The sequence below is a fragment of the Oncorhynchus nerka genome, unplaced genomic scaffold (assembly GCF_034236695.1).
Source record: "Oncorhynchus nerka isolate Pitt River unplaced genomic scaffold, Oner_Uvic_2.0 unplaced_scaffold_2552, whole genome shotgun sequence".
In the NCBI taxonomy this organism is placed as follows: Eukaryota; Metazoa; Chordata; class Actinopteri; order Salmoniformes; family Salmonidae; genus Oncorhynchus; species Oncorhynchus nerka.
The window spans coordinates 9,833-26,882 of NW_027038746.1; the positions used below are offsets into that span (position 1 = coordinate 9,833).

Consider the following 17,050-nt stretch of genomic DNA (forward strand, 5'->3'; position numbering starts at 1 on the left):
TAGATGGTAGGGTATTTAAATAGTGGAGTAGGGTGGGGAGGTTTAGTGAGTGTAGGGTTAGATGGTAGGGTATTTAAATAGTGGAGTAGGGTGGGGAGGTTTTAGTGAGTGTAGGGTTAGATGGTAGGGTATTTAAATAGTGGAGTAGGGTGGGGAGGTTTTAGTGAGTGTAGGGTTAGATGGTAGGGTATTTAAATAGTGGAGTAGGGTGTTTTTGTGAGTGTAGGGTTAGATGGTAGGGTAGTGGAGTAGGGGGTTTTAGTGAGTGTAGGGTTAGATGGTAGGGTATTTAAATAGTGGAGTAGGGTGTTTTTTTGTGAGTGTAGGGTTAGATGGTAGGGTATTTACATAGTGGAGTAGGGTGTTTTTTTGTGAGTGTAGGGTTAGATTGTAGGGTATTTACATAGTGGAGTCGAGTGGGGGGTTTGTAGTGAGTGTAGGGTTAGATGGTAGGGTATTTAAATAGTGGAGTAGGGTGGGGAGGTTTTAGTGAGTGTAGGGTTAGATGGTAGGGTATTTAAATAGTGGAGTAGGGTGGGGAGGTTTTAGTGAGTGTAGGGTTAGATGGTAGGGTATTTAAATAGTGGAGTAGGGTGGGGGGTTTGTAGTGAGTGTAGGGTTAGATGGTAGGGTATTTAAATAGTGGAGTAGGGTGTTTTTTTGTGAGTGTAGGGTATTTACATAGTGGAGTCGAGTGGGGGGTTTGTAGTGAGTGTAGGGTTAGATTGTAGGGTATTTACATAGTGGAGTCGAGTGGTGGGTTTGCACTGCAAAATTACTGCAGTAAATGTGTTATATTTTGAATGCTGTATAACTGCACTCTAACTGCAATATTTTTTCGTAAGGAAGGTGGCGGCAATGCAACATGTATTAGGTGCCAAACGCCGTTAAACCTCATCGAAGAAGAAGTTGTGTTGTTTTGATCCGTTGAAGTCGCACAAAGCCGAAATACCGTTTGTCTGCAGGTAGGAATAAGTTAGATAGCTGTTCATCTTCTCATGAAGTGTAGTATGTTTTACATACGTTTTTACTTTATGCACATGTTTTTACTTTCGCAATGTTCATTAACGCGTTATAGCTAGCTAACTGGCTAAAGGGTTAGTGCTATCTGGAGTCCTTGGGACGTTCCTACCCTAAATCCTCCCCATAAACCTTATCCTAAATCTTCCCTAACTCCTCAATTGAACCCTACCCATTTTAAATGTAAGCTTCAATGTGTTAGCGACGTCCCAAGGACCCCGGATTGCATGAGTCCTGGCTAAAGCTAACAGGCTGGTGAAAGAGGCTGGCAGCTGAGGAGCGCTCTACCTCGTCCCACAGACCCGCTCTCTGCAGGCGCAACCAGGGGTTCAACTAGGAGCGCCAGCGCGACATAATTACTAGCTAGTTAGCACACAATGACAAGTTTCTTGAGCCAACTAAAAAAATGGAACAAAAAATACACACACATTGAGTTGTTGCTACCAAAAAAGTATTAATACCCATTCATGTGGGTATTAATCTGGTTCATTCCCAGCGCGCATTTCCACCCGTACGAAAAAAAGATTAATCAGAGTGCAGTAAACTGCAAATCAGAGTCCATAATACCTTTTCCTATTTTACTGCCGTAATTGTACAGTGTCACTGCAGTTATTATGCCATTACTGCGTCCAAAATACCACAGTTGACTGCAGTTTGAAAGCTGCAATCTTTTTTGTTATAAGGGCAGGTGCTGTTGCAGATATAGCATAAAAATATGGCCTTTTCTGTAGCCAACATGCTGGATGTAACATGTATGGCACTGTAATGAGATGCAAATGTATGTAGGTTTCTCTGATCAAATCGCCTAATCTAAAAATGTGCTGACATGTTAACAAACAACATCCTAACAGGTCAAAGTCAAATGGGAATATGGACATCAGGCTACTCACAACTAATGTCCAGGAGTTGTTTTCCTGTGGGCAAAATTGTCATGATCAGTGGTTTCGAGTTCGTATCCGTCAAATAAAATACTTCTGCATTTCCCGTTGTGTAAACACATTGCAAATAGGCTCAGGATAACTCCTCCTGATAAAGTTGGGTAGCTGATATTCATAGCTTTTAAATAGCCAAATTGCTAAGTCACATTACTCCTGAGTGGCAGCAGCAGTCTAAGGCACTGCATCTCAGTGCTATAGGCGTCACTACAGACCCTGGTTCGATTCCAGGCTGTATCACAACCGGCTGTGATTGGGAGACCCATAGGGCGGTGCACAATTGGCCCAGCGTCGTCTGGGTTAGGGTTTGGCCCGGGTAGGCAGTCATTGTAAATAAGAATTTGTTCTTAACTTACTTGCCTAGTTAAATAAATAAAAAAGAAACCGACTCGGGACTAATAAAACCAATGGCCTGTTTTTCCAAATGGTGGGCATTCATAGGCTGCACCCCACTAAGTCCTTTTTGGTCCCGTCTGTACATCTTGTTGGTGCGGCAGTGATTCCATGTCGTCCACAGAGGTTTATTTATCGGTTAGGTCCGGACCAAATCTGATCCAATCATTAGACGTTTATGTTTGGTTCAGATTTTGTCCAGTCTGACCCAGCCTTGATTTGGCCCATGCATAGATGTCTTTTCACCTTTCATTCATAACCTCACTTCAACACCTGGGAAATGTGCATATTCAAAGTCATTTTGCTTACTGGGGCTATTCTAGTTTTGGCGGGGGCCATTTTGTTTTTTCTCTCACTTAAGGCAGAACAGCCAGGTCCGGCCCTGCACAGAGCTAGCTTGATGTGAAGGTAGAGGAAGATCAGCTTACCTTGTTAGCCAGCTAGATGGATGAATTTCACTCATGAACCAATAATGTAACTCAACTAAATGCAGTGGTGGAAAAAGTACCCGATTGTCATACTTGAGTAAAAGTAAAGGTACCTTAAAAGAAAATGACTTAAAGTACAAGTGAGTCACCCAATTGTCATACTTGAGTAAAAGTAAAGGTACCTTAAAAGAAAATGATTTAAAGTACAAGTGAGTCACCCAATTGTCATACTTGAGTAAAAGTAAAGGTACCTTAAAAGAAAATGACTTAAAGTACAAGTGAGTCACCCAATTGTCATACTTGAGTAAAAGTAAAGGTACCTTAAAAGAAAATGACTTAAAGTACAAGTGAGTCACCCAGTAAAATACTACCTGAGTAAAAGTTTGAAAGTGTGGCGCAGTGGTTAAGGGCGCTGTACTGCAGCGCCAGCTGTGCCACCAGAGACTCTGGGTTCGCGCCCAGGCTCTGTCGTAACCGGCCGTGACCGCGAGGTCCGTGGGGCGACGCACAATTGGCCTAGCGTCGTCCGAGTTAGGGAGGGTTTGGCCGGTTGGGGAATCCTTGTCTCATCGCGCACCAGCGACTCCTGTGGCGGGCCGGGCGCAGTGCCCGCTAACCAAGGTTGCCAGGTGCACGGTGTTTCCTCCGACACATTGGTGCGGCTGGCTTCCGGGTTGGATGCACACTGTGTTAAGAAGCAGTGCGGCTTGGTTGGGTTGTGTATCGGAGGACGCATGACTTTCAACCTTCGTCTCCCCCGAGCCGTACGGGAGTTGTAGTGATGAGACAAGATAGTAACTACTAACAATTGGATACCACGAAATTGGGGAGAAAAAGGGGGTAAAATTCACAAAAAAAAAGAAAAAAGTAAATGGAATTGATCAAATGTACTTAAATATCAAAAGTAAAAGTATGAACCATTTCAACTGAAGGTTGTTGGATCGAATCCCCGAGCTGACAAGGTTCAAATCTGTTGTTCTGCCCCTGAACAAGGCAGTTAACCCACTGTTCCCCTGAACAAGGCAGTTAACCCACTGTTCCCCTGAACAAGACAGTTAACCCACTGTTCCCCTGAACAAGGCAGTTAACCCCCTGTTCCCCTGAACAAGACAGTTAACCCACCGTTCCCCTGAACAAGGCAGTTAACCCACTGTTCCCCTGAACAAGGCAGTTAACCCACTGTTCCCCTGAACAAGGCAGTTAACCCACTGTTCCCCTGAACAAGGCAGTTAACCCACTGTTCCCCTGAACAAGGCAGTTAACCCACTGTTCCCCTGAACAAGGCAGTTAACCCACTGTTCCCCTGAACAAGGCAGTTAACCCACTGTTCCCCTGAACAAGGCAGTTAACCCACCGTTCCCCTGAACAAGGCAGTTAACCCAACTGTTCCCCTGAACAAGGCAGTTAACCCACTGTTCCCCTGAACAAGGCAGTTAACCCACTGTTCTCTGGTAGGCTTTCATTCTAAATAATAATTTGTTCTGACTTGCCTAGTTAAATAAAAACATATTTTCAAATTCCTTATATTAAGCAAAGCAGATGGACACATTTTTTAAATATTTTTTTTCATATACGGATAGCCAGGGGCTCGCTCCAACACTCAGTCAACCATTTACAAACGAAGCATGTGTTTAGTGAGACTGCCAGGTCAGAGGCAGTAGGGATGACCAGGGATGGTCTCTGTTTAGTGAGTCCTCCAGACCAGAGGCAGTAGGGATGACCAGGGATGTTCTCTGTTTAGTGAGACTGCCAGGTCAGAGGCAGTAGGGATGACCGGGGATGTTCTCTGTTTAGTGAGTCCACCAGATCAGAGGCAGTAGGGATGACCAGGGATGGTCTCTGTTTAGTGAGTCCTCCAGATCAGAGGCAGTAGGGATGACCAGGGATGGTCTCTGTTTAGTGAGTCCACCAGATCAGAGGCAGTAGGGATGACCAGGGATGTTCTCTGTTTAGTGAGTCCACCAGATCAGAGGCAGTAGGGATGACCAGGGATGTTCTCTGTTTAGTGAGTCCACCAGATCAGAGGCAGTAGGGATGACCAGGGATATTCTCTGTTTAGTGAGTCCTCCAGATCAGAGGCAGTAGGGATGACCAGGGATGGTCTCTGTTTAGTGAGTCCTCCAGATCAGAGGCAGTAGGGATGACCAGGGATGTTCTCTGTTTAGTGAGTCCACCAGATCAGAGGCAGTAGGGATGACCAGGGATGTTCTCTGTTTAGTGAGTCCTCCAGATCAGAGGCAGTAGGGATGACCAGGGATGTTCTCTGTTTAGTGAGTCCTCCAGGTCAGAGGCAGTAGGGATGACCAGGGATGTTCTCTGTTTAGTGAGTCCTCCAGATCAGAGGCAGTAGGGATGACCAGGGATGTTCTCTGTTTAGTGAGACTGCCAGGTCAGAGGCAGTAGGGATGACCAGGGATGTTCTCTGTTTAGTGAGTCCTCCAGATCAGAGGCAGTAGGGATGACCAGGGATGTTCTCTGTTTAGTGAGACTGCCAGGTCAGAGGCAGTAGGGATGACCAGGGATGTTCTCTGTTTAGTGAGTCCGCTAGATCAGAGACAGTAGGGATGACCAGGGATGTTCTCTGTTTAGTGAGTCCTCCAGATCAGAGGCAGTAGGGATGACCAGGGATGGTCTCTGTTTAGTGAGTCCACCAGATCAGAGGCAGTAGGGATGACCGGGGATGTTCTCTGTTTAATGAGTCCTCCAGGTCAGAGGCAGTAGGGATGACCAGGGATGTTCTCTGTTTAGTGAGTCCTCCAGATCAGAGGCAGTAGTTATGACCAGGGATGTTCTCTGTTTAGTGAGTCCTCCAGATCAGAGGCAGTAGGGATGACCAGGGATATTCTCTTGATAAGTGTGTGAATTAGACCATTTTCCTGTTCTGTTAAGCATTTAAAATAGAATTAGTACCTTTGGGTGTCAGGGAACATTTATGGAGTAAAAAGTACATAATTTTCTTTAGGAATGTAGTGAAGTAAAAGTTGTCAAAAATGTAAAAAGTAAAGTACAGATACTCAAACGTTTTGAAGTACTTTACACAACTGGTTAAAGCTTTACTCTAAAATGGATTAAATAAATACAAATCCTCATCAATCTACACACGATACCCAATAATGACATCACAATACCCCATAATGACATCACAATACCCAATAATGACATCACAATACCCCATAATGACATCACAATACCCAATAATGACAAAGTCAAAACAGTTTTTTTAGACATTTTTGCAAATGTAAATAAATAAATGAATATTTACATAAGTATTCAGACCCTTTGCTATGAAACTCGAAATTGAGCTCATCTGCATGCTATTTCCATTGATCATCCTTGAGATGTTTCTACAACTTGATTGGAGTCCACCTGTGGTAAATTCAATTGATTGGACATGATTTGGAAAGGCACACACCTGTCTACATAAGGTCCCACAGTTGACAGTGCATGTCAGAGCAAAAACCAAGCCATGAGATTGAAGGAATTGTGGCCTCCATCATTCTTAAATGGAAGAGGTTTGGAACCACCAAGACTCTTTGTAGAGCTGTCCGCCAGGCCAAACTGAGCAATCAGGGGTCCGAGAGGTGACCAAGAACCCGATGGTCACTCTGACAGAGCTCCAGAGTTCCTCTGTGGAGATGGGAGAACCTTCCAGAAGGACAACCATCTCTGCAGCACTCCATCAATCAGGCCTGTATAGTAGAGTGACCAGACAGAAGCCGCTCCTCAGTAAAAGGCACATGACAGCCGGCTTGGACTTTGCCAAAAGGCACCTAAAGGACTCTCAGACCATAAGAAACAAGATTCTCTGGTCTGATGAAACCAAGATTGAACTCTTTGGCCTGAATGCCAAGCATCACATCTGGAGGAAACCTGGCACCATCCCTATGGTGAAGCATGGTGGAGGCAGCATCATGCTGTGGGGATGTTTTTCAGCAGCAGGGACTGGGAGACTAGTCAGGATCGAGGGAAAGATGAACGGAGCAAAGAACAGAGAGATCCTTGATGAAAACCTGCTCCAGAGCGCTCAGGACTTCCAACAGGACAATGACCCAAAGCACACTAGTTTATAAAAAATACGCTTGGACTTTCATTCCATGTTGTTTAGGTTACTATATTATGTTGTTGGTTGGTTACCATGCAATGGGAATATCTCCTCTCCATCTCTGCTTCTTCTCTTCTTCCTGTCTTCTCTCTCCCTCTAACTCTCCCTCTCTCCTCAAGTGATGAAGACCTCCCAGGCAGTGGAGACAGAAGGCGATAAGATCACTTCCTGGGTGTCTGTGTGCCCCAGGGGCTTGTGGGAGGTTTGTCAGAGGAGGAAACGAGGGGCGGAGCCAACTGACCCCTCTGGAGACGTCTACCCCGGGATTGGCTCTCTGTGTCAGGTCAGAGTTCAACGCCAAGGAGAACCTACAGCTGACCCGGAGCTGTCACTCAAACCTGACCTGCCAATCGCAGTCCTTTCAGATGCCCAGGTCCCATCCCTACAGCGCTCCCAGGGTACCATGCTGCAGGTCCCGCTTGGTGATTGGATCATTCTGAGGCTGGGGGAGGGGCAGTGTGACATCACAGAGGGGTGTGTGGAGGGGATGAGAGCTGGAGAGAAGTGTGAGGTAAGGAGAGGCTCACTCACCAATAGCACCACACTGAATCAGCATGTACCTGCTGTTACCCATTCACCCTTCATACAGCTGGTCAAACCTTTCACTCCTTTGACCCTCGTGTCCCCAGGTAATGCTGACTCCACTAGCAGACCGACTCCGGGGAGGAGAAGAGGAGCAGAAGAGAGCAAGCCCTGACCAGTCCCTGTGTATAACAGTAGAGCTCCAGTCCTTCTCTCCTGGCCATGAGTCCTGGCAGCTGTCAGCTGGAGAGAAGTGGGGCTGGGTGATGTCACACAAGCAGAGGGGGGGAGACAGGTTTAGGGCGGGGGACATGTGGGGGGCGGCAGACAGCTACAGCCGAGCCATCAAACTCCTCATCACCCTAAAACTACACACCCGGGGAGAAGGGGAGGAGATGACTCCGATAGAGGAGGAGGAGGAGGATGAGGAGACGGAGAAGAAAGATAGCCTAGAGGCCCCTACAGATCGTCAGTACCGTTCCACCAAGGCCTCTCTCTACTCCAACCTGTCCCTATGTCAGCTCAAACTGGGCCAGTGGTCCCGGGCCAGAGGGTGTGCCTCCAGGTAAGGCTAGGAATTGCCAGGGACCTCACCAGTACTTAATTTGTAAATCGGGAATTCCCAGAACACATAGTGAGCACGGGTGGCTCTGAGGTGGGTGTGGGGTGGGGGGCTCTGAGGTGGGTGTGGGGTGTGGGGGCTCTGAGGTGGGTGTGGGGGAGGGGGGCTCTGAGGTGGGTGTGGGGTGGGGGCTCTGAGGTGGGTGTGGGGAGGGGGGCTCTGAGGTGGGTGTGGGGGAGGGGCTCTGAGGTGGGTGTGGGGGGAGGCTCTGAGGTGGGTGTGGGGGGAGGCTCTGAGGTGGGTGTGGGGGGCTCTGAGGTGGGTGTGGGGGGTTCTGAGGTGGGTGTGGGGGGGGCTCTGAGGTGGGTGTGGGGGGCTCTGAGGTGGGGTGGGGGTGGCTCTGAGGTGGGTGTGGGGGGCTCTGAGGTGGGTGTGGGGGGGGGGGCTCTGAGGAACCGTCCCAAACGCATTGAGACAAGAAGTCTAACACAACATAGCAGCAGACCGAGTAAACAGCCAAGTAGCCTACTATCTATGGTGGTGACACGGACAGCACTCTCCAAGTAGCCTACTATCTATGGTGGTGACACGGACAGCACTCTCCAAGTAGCCTACTATCTATGGTGGTGACACGGACAGCACTCTCCAAGTAGCCTACTATCTATGGTGGTGACACGGACAGCACTCTCCAAGTAGCCTACTATCTATGGTGGTGAAACGGACAGCACTCTCCATGGCGCTGAATAATTCAAAGCATTTCAGACGTCACACTGCAGTATGCCCACATACTTGAGTAAAGCTGCGGTTACACAAGTCCACATTTCTTAGAGCCTAATGTTCTAGACGTCAGTGTACGGCAACATGTTTAGACAACACTGCAGAACACCCATATACCCACCAGCTGTGGAGCTCACAAGACCTGCATTTCATAGCATTTTCAAGTCATCAATGTAGCTGCAGAACACCCATATACCCACCAGCTGTGGAGCTCACAAGACCTGCATTTCATATCATTTTCAAGTCATCAATGTAGCTGCAGAACACCCATATACCCACCAGCTGTGGAGCTCACAAGACCTGCATTTCATATCATTTTCAAGTCATCAATGTAGCTGTAGAACACCCATATACCCACCAGCTGTGGAGCTCACAAGACCTGCATTTCATATCATTTTCAAGTCATCAATGTAGCTGCAGAACACCCATATACCCACCAGCTGTGGAGCTCACAAGACCTGCATTTCATATCATTTTCAAGTCATCAATGTAGCTGTAGAACACCCATATACCCACCAGCTGTGGAGCTCACAAGACCTGCATTTCATATCATTTTCAAGTCATCAATGTAGCTGTAGAACACCCATATACCCACCAGCTGTGGAGCTCACAAGACCTGCATTTCATATCATTTTCAAGTCATCAATGTAGCTGCAGAACACCCATATACCCACCAGCTGTGGAGCTCACAAGACCTGCATTTCATATCATTTTCAAGTCATCAATGTAGCTGCAGAACACCCATACCCACCAGCTGTGGAGCTCACAAGACCTGCATTTCATATCATTTTCAAGTCATCAATGTAGCTGTAGAACACCCATATACCCACCAGCTGTGGAGCTCACAAGACCTGCATTTCATATCATTTTCAAGTCATCAATGTAGCTGTAGAACAAATATCGGAATAAAACTTCAAATAAATCAATGTAGGACACAGCAGAACACGCACATGAGAATATATAGGCCTCCTGCCTATGTGAAAGTATGAAGCACATATTCAGATTACCTTCACAGTACAGAACAAGTTTGTAAAGGAAGAAATATGTACTACCTTAGTTTTCAAAACCTCCCACAACGACTCTCCCGTGACTCTTGAGAGTCGACTTGCCATGAGCGGGATGTTTAGTCTCCTTCTCAGGCTGTTCTGAAGACTCTGGCTGTAGTGTCTATTTTTTCATTCTGAGTGTGAACTATAACCTGGGTGTCCTCTCTAGCCTCGTCTACAAATACGCCTGTTCAAAAACCTTTTTTTCTGAGAGCTATTTGTTGTTTCTTTACGTCTGAGACATAGGATGTTAATTTACTGTACATTCCCACTATTTTGCTAGTTTAATCCCTCCAGTTGTTTCTAGACCCAAGCTCCCTACTTTTTTGCGTGTTGTACAGCCCAACTCTGAATTCTGCATGACAAGCCAGGGGTTATACATTTGCTTGTTCTTGAACTGCTCCGAGCACTTCGTCGGTGGATGCACTGCCGCCCTCACCCCCAGCTCCCCATCTCCCTCTCCAGCTGGGTTAGGGTTAGGTCTACTAGCTAGTGAAGGTAGCTGAACTGGCGGGATTAATAGCAGCGCTGTTAGCTAAGGTATCGCTATCAGGAACAGTTTGCACCTCACTCCTCTCCTCCGGCACTGACAGTTCTCGTTCTGAGTTCGATTCACCATCTCTCTCTGGAATTATTATTATTTAAACATTTTTGGGGGGCGATTCAAATTCAGTAGGGAGCTGACTAGACTAGGCTATGTAATTACGTAGGGACCTCTTCACTAGCTGACCACCACTACCAAGATCTGTGTCAAGATCAGTTACTTACCCCACCGGCCCTCCCCATAACCTCTATGTACAAATAAGAGAGCAGGTCTGGAATCAGTGTGGCTCGATAGGATGACTATATACATTGGGGCAAAAAAGTATTTAGTCAGCTGCCAATTGTGCAAGTTTTCCCACTTAAAAAGATGAGAGAAGCCTGTAATTTTCATCATAGGTACACTTAAACTATGACAGATTACTATTTGCAAATTATGGTGGAAAATAAGTATTTGGTCACCTACAAACAAGCAAGATTTCTGGCTCTCACAGACCTGTAACTTCTTCTTTAAGAGGCTCCTCTGTCCTCCACTCGTTACCTGTATTAATGGCACCTGTTTGAACTTATCAGTATAAAAGACACCTGTCCACAACCTCAAACAGTCACACTCCAAACTCCACTATGGCCAAGACTAAAGAGCTGTCAAAGGACACCAGAAACAAAATTGTAGACCTGCACCAGGCTGGGAAGACTGAATCTGCAATAGGTAAGCAGCTTGGTTTGAAGAAATCAACTGTGGGAGCAATTATTAGGAAATGGAAGACATACAAGACCACTGATAATCTCCCTCGATCTGGGGCTCCACGCAAGATCTCACCCCATGGGGTCAAAATGATCACAAGAACGGTGAGCAAAAATCCCAGAACCACACGGGGGACCTAGTGAATGACCTGCAGAGAGCTGGGACCAAAGTAACAAAGCCTACCATCAGTAACACACTACGCCGCCAGGGACTCAAATCCTGCAGTGCCAGACGTGTCCAGGCCCGTCTGAAGTTTGCTAGAGAGCATTTGGATGATCCAGAAGAAGATTGGGAGAATGTCAGATGAAACCAAAATATAACTTTTTGGTAAAAACTCAACTCGTCGTGTTTGGAGGACAAAGAATGCTGAGTTGCATCCAAAGAACACCATACCTACTGTGAAGCATGGGGTGGAAACATCATGCTTTGGGGCTGTTTTTCTGCAAAGGGACCAGGACGACTGATCCGTGTAAAGGAAAGAATGAATGGGGCCATGTATCGTGATATTTTGAGTGAAAACCTCCATCCATCAGCAAGGTCATTGAAGATGAAACATGGCTGGGTCTTTCAGCATGACAATGATCCCAAACACACCGCCCGGGCAACGAAGGAGTGGCTTCGTAAGAAGCATTTCAAGGTCCTGGAGTGGCCTAGCCAGTCTCCAGATCTCAACCCCATAGAAAATCTTTGGAGGGAGTTGAAAGTCCGTGTTGCCCAGCAACAGCCCCAAAACATCACTGCTCTAGAGGAGATCTGCATGGAGGAATGGGCCAAAATACCAGCAACAGTGTGTGAAAACCTTGTGAAGACTTACAGAAAACGTTTGACCTCTGTCATTGCCAACAAAGGGTATATAACAAAGTATTGAGATAAACTTTTGTTATTGACCAAATACTTATTTTCCACCATAATTTGCAAATAAATTCATTAAAAATCCTACATTGTGATTTTCTGGATGTTTTTTCTTCTCATTTGTCCGTCATAGTTGAAGTGAACCTATGATGAAAATTACAGGCCTCTCTCATCTTTTTAAATGGGAGAACATGCACGATTGGTGGCTGACTAAATACTTTTTTACCCCACTGCCCACTGTAGAAGGATCACCGTGCTTTTACATGATGGTCTTTCTGGAAAATAACGAGGAGACAACTTGATATAATGCTAAACGCTTTTATTAGAATGTGAGACAATAAATAAATCCGGAGAGATACCGGATCCGGGAAAATAGGTGCCGGAACAAACAGTCAAATCTGAGAGGTGCTGGATCCTGTTCCTGCAGGATCCGTCTCAAATGAAGCACTAGACCTCATGATACTTGGGTGCTGATACGATATGTATTGCAATTGTCACAATCATGGCCGCTGGAAGATGTTTTTGGGTTGTAGGGCTGTTGATGGGCGGAAAGGGGGGGTGGGGGTGCTTCGCTCATACAGGAGTAAAAAAAAAAAAAAGGCCTAGTTCGCTAATTTGGTATGTGTTGTTTTATTTTTTGTATGTGACTCGTTTCAGGAAACTAGGCGTATGTTGCGCGTCACTACACAGTCGAGGCATTTGAACGTAAACATTTATTTTTGATCAAAATGCGTTTTTTTTTTGTCAGAAATAACTTCTGCAATATGTAAACTTTCATGTGCCTTAATAACAAACTTCTATGCCATCTGTAGATATGAATAAAATTGTTAAATTACGAGCCTACTTGGTTTAGCCACGGAAAAAGCCAGGAATCTTCCCGCTAGCCATGATTGGCTGAGGTAATGGATGGGCTGGACAAGCCGAGAGATGAGTTCGGATTGGTCTGCCATGTAGCACGCTTCTGTTTATAACTGTTTATGATCTGGTCAGTATGTGATCCTTTCTAACGGGGCTTTTTTGAAAGCTAACATGAAGAACTGCAAAAGTGTTGCTCTCCACTTTCTGGAGGACCGAGTTTTGAAATCGGTGGAATGCCGGTGGAAGCACAGTATGATAGCTAAGGAGATGGAGAAAATTCTGGCGTTTGAATGCAAATATGCAGATGGAGTTGAAAAGAGAACACACACAGAATTGTAATCCGGAGACCGGTGTTTTATACATCTTCAAACTAAGGGCAACCATGGCATCCATGACAGAGAGGGAGAAGTGTTCATGCATGTTTACGGGTAAGAGAGTCTAGCTAGCTACATTTTCAGATATTTTACGTTTCTAATTTAGTCAGAAAGTCGTTTTCATTTCAAGCTAAAGTGTACTGTTAGTTGGCTGGCTCGCTCGCTAGCTAATGTTACGTGAATGATGTGTATAGTAATATTATTCATATCTCACAGCCATTTGCATGGCTAGCTAACATTGAATCTAGTTTGTTAGCTACATGCAGAATAATGCAGGGTAGTAATGTTATAAATTAGGATTATGGGTCATTGTTTAGCTATCTAGCGACATGTCTAAACAAAAGACTCCACTCAGCAAGGTACCATTTCACTGTACCATTCACACCTTCTGTGTCCTGTGCATGTGACGAATACATTTTTGATTTGATATAGTGTGTGTTACCAGAGACGGTGAAGAACAACATGACCTCTGCACCAAAAGTCAAATTAGGATACAACATTAGGGCCAACGAGACAGTTTTCCAAGTTCTAAAATTCTCCGGTAGAATGCCCTGCTTTTATTTTGTCTCACTTACAACTGTATTTCCTGTAATTGGCTCGCCATTAAATTGTAAATAATGATCTTGTTGTGAGTTTATGTTCCTGTAATAATTAATACAAATTAGCTAAAGTTAAGACGTTGTCAGTTATGTGGTCATTATTTAAACTGGCTAGCCAGCTAACTTTACGTTAGCTGTCTAGCTAACAAGCTAACCAAAACATTGTTTATAAAGTTGCTTTTAGGTGCCTCTTTTGCTAGATTGACATAAACAGATGGGTTTATTGGTGTTAAAATAGTTATGCTATTTTGGAACAACAGGCTGCTGATGTCATGCATGTGAATCCTTAAAGAGCTGGGCGGGGCTAAGTCATAAGAGTGTGTGACCGATGCTGAATGGGCGGGGCTAAGTCATAAGAGGGTGTGACCGATGCTGAATGGGTGTCGACAAAGAAGAGCTCTCCACTAGATACCCAAACGTTCAAGGGCCATTTTCTCAAAAGTGGGGTTACAAGTTTATTAACTTTCAAAGCAGAATTACTTTCCCTCAACTGTAGTGTTACAGTATGATATACCGTTTTCGAGTCTCTACTTTTATCCAATGTAAAAAAAAATAATAAAAAAATTTAAAATGTTGATACATAAGACAAAATCGAGCCAGTCGGTCACACATGCTCACAATCGTAAAGATTCTCTATATATTGCGATTTGACGCTGTGATTTGTTTAATACGATTAGACATTCCCATTGTATTGCTCACCATGTCTGATGCAGAGAGGAGAGAGCATGACAACATTAGTTTTGATCAGTCATGGAAAAACATGTTGGTTCCCTGTTTCAAAAGAAAATTAATAACAAGGAAAAAATACTAGTTTTGGGCAGGCACAGCTGACTAATGCAAAAATAATGTTGAGATATATTGTCAAATAATATCCCAATATGTAACTATTTTTTTCCCGCCAGATCCACGCTGCTGGAGCCCCAAGGGCTGAAGGCCTGGTACCGCCTTGGGCAGGCCAACCTGGAGGCAGGGGAGCTGGAGGAGGCCGACAGGGCCTTCAGGAAACTACAGGAGCTCCAGCCTGACTCTCCCTCCGCCCTGAGAGGACTGAGAGAGGTGGGGAGGAGAGAGCGAGAGACGAATAGCAGACTGGGACAGAGACTCTGCAAGATGTTCAGCTGAAGAGGGAGAGTGAGAGAGGACTGATAGCCAACAGGGACAGGGACTGAGTCAAATGTTCAGGCGAGAAGGAGAGGGTGACAATTAGCAGACTATTTTTTCATCCACAAATAGTCTTAGGCTGCGTTTATATAAGTAGCCCAATTCTGATATTTTTTCCAATATTGGTCTTTGACCAATCACAAGTAAAATAAATATCAGAATTGGGATGTCTGTGTAAATATGGGCACTGGATTATGGGATTTAAGTGTCAGTCATTTTTTTTATTGAACTGTTAAGACACTGGAGCTGTTCTAGAAAATACATTTAAGAAGTGGTATAGAAATTAGCTGGAATTATGGGTAAGACGGCTTTTCACCAACTCTGTCCTGGGGACGCCCAAGAGCCACACATTGAGGCTTTTGCCCTAGCACTACTAATTCAAATAATCAAAGTTTGACGATGAGTTAGTTATCTGAATCAGCTGTGTAGTGTCAGGGCACCCCAGTTAGAAACGCTGGGGCAGGATTAGGCTTCTAAAGGGAGGGTACAAACAAACAATAGCCCAGGCCAATGATACGGGGAAAAAAGACATCTTAGGAGGAGATATCTATGTGTATCTATCTACACACACACACGTACCGTTGAAGTCAGAAGTTTATATACACCTTAGCCAAATACATTTAAACTCAGTTTTTCACGATTCCTGACATTTAATCCTAGTAAACAGTACCTGTCTTAGGTCAGTTAGGATGATCACTTTATTTTAAGAATGTGAAATGTCACAATAATAGTAGAGAGAATGATTTATTTCAGCTTTTATTTCTTTCATCACATTCCCAGTGGGTCAGAAGTTTACATACACTCAGTTAGTATTTGGTAGCATTGCCTTTCAATTGTTTAACTTGGGTCAAACGTTTCGGGGTAGCCCGTTTCGGGCCCATTCCTCCTGACAGAGCTGGTGTAACTGAGTCAGGTTTGTAGGCCTCCTTGCTCACACACGCTTTTTCAGGTCTGCCCACAAATTTTCTATAGGACTGAGGACAGGGCTTTGTGATGGCCACTCAAATACCTTGACTTTGTTGTCCTTAAGCCATTTTGCCTCAACTTTGGAAGTATGCTTGGGGTTATTGTCCATTTGGAAGACAGATGAACGTGGTACCTTCAGGCGTTTGGAACCAGACTTGTGGAGGTTTACACATTTTCTTCTGAGGTCTTGGCTGATTTCTTTAGATTTTCCCATGATGTCAAGCAAAGAGGCACAGAAGTGGGCCTTGAAATACATCCACATGTACACCTCCAATTGACTCCAAATGATGTCAATTAGCCTATCAGAAGCTTCTAAAGCCATGACATTTTGGGGAATTTTCCAAGCTGTTTAAAGGCACAGTCAACTTAGTGAATGTAAACTTCTGACCCACTGGAATTGTGATACAGTGAAATAATCTGTCTGTAAACAATTGTTGGAAAAGTTACTTGTGTCATGCGCAAAGTAGATGTCCTAACCAACTTGCCAAAACTATAGTTTGTTAAAAAGACATTTGTGGAGTGGTTGAAAAATGAGTTTTAATGACTCCAACCTAAGTGTATGTAAACTTCTGACTTCAACTGTTCATACACACACACACACTACCGGTCAAAAGGTTTTAGAACGCCTACTCATTAAATGTTTTTTCTTTATTTGACTATTTTTCTACATTGTATAATTAATAGTGAAGACATCAAAGCTATGAAATAACTCATGGAATAATAGTCTAATAAAGTGTTAAACAAATCAACATGTATGAACTATTTCAAATTACTATTAACCAAACTAGACGGGACAATTTAATTGTTTTATTTTATTGACTGATAGCCAGCCTCCCAACACTCAGACATAATTTACAAAATAAGCATCTGTTTAGTGAGTCCTCCAGGTCAGAGGCCGTAGGGATGACCGGGGATGTTCTCTGTTTAGTGAGTCCTCCAGATCAGAGGCAGTAGGGATGACCAGGGATGTTCTCTGTTTAGTGAGTCCTCCAGATCAGAGGCAGTAGGGATGACCAGGGATGTTCTCTGTTTAGTGAGTCCTCCAGATCAGAGGCAGTAGGGATGACCAGGGATGTTCTCTGTTTAGTGAGTCCTCCAGATCAGAGGCAGTAGGGATGACCAGGGATGTTCTCTGTTTAGTGAGTCCACCAGATCAGAGGCAGTAGGGAT

General features: G+C 44.8%; 1 protein-coding gene across 1 annotated transcript; it reads left to right on the top strand.

Moving 5' to 3' along the window:
* The first annotated feature begins 782 nt into the window (after positions 1–782).
* Positions 783–16,629, top strand: LOC115124518 (FK506-binding protein-like). Its single transcript, XM_029653954.2, has 4 exons — positions 783–965; positions 6,998–7,389; positions 7,508–7,965; positions 14,656–16,629. Exons 2-4 carry the CDS (start codon positions 7,000–7,002, stop codon positions 14,873–14,875), a joined length of 1,068 nt encoding a protein of 355 aa, XP_029509814.2. The 5' UTR covers positions 783–965; positions 6,998–6,999; the 3' UTR covers positions 14,876–16,629.
* Positions 16,630–17,050: the final 421 nt, after the last annotated feature.

Bases quoted from the DNA above. Each gene is read 5' to 3' on its own strand.
- LOC115124518 (XM_029653954.2), top strand. From the start codon at position 7,000: ATGAAGACCTCCCAGGCAGTGGAGACAGAAGGCGATAAGATCACTTCC. The intron at 7,390-7,507 runs GTAAGGAGAGGC...TCGTGTCCCCAG, and splicing joins GAGCTGGAGAGAAGTGTGAG to GTAATGCTGACTCCACTAGC. The intron at 7,966-14,655 runs GTAAGGCTAGGA...TTTTCCCGCCAG, and splicing joins GCCAGAGGGTGTGCCTCCAG to ATCCACGCTGCTGGAGCCCC.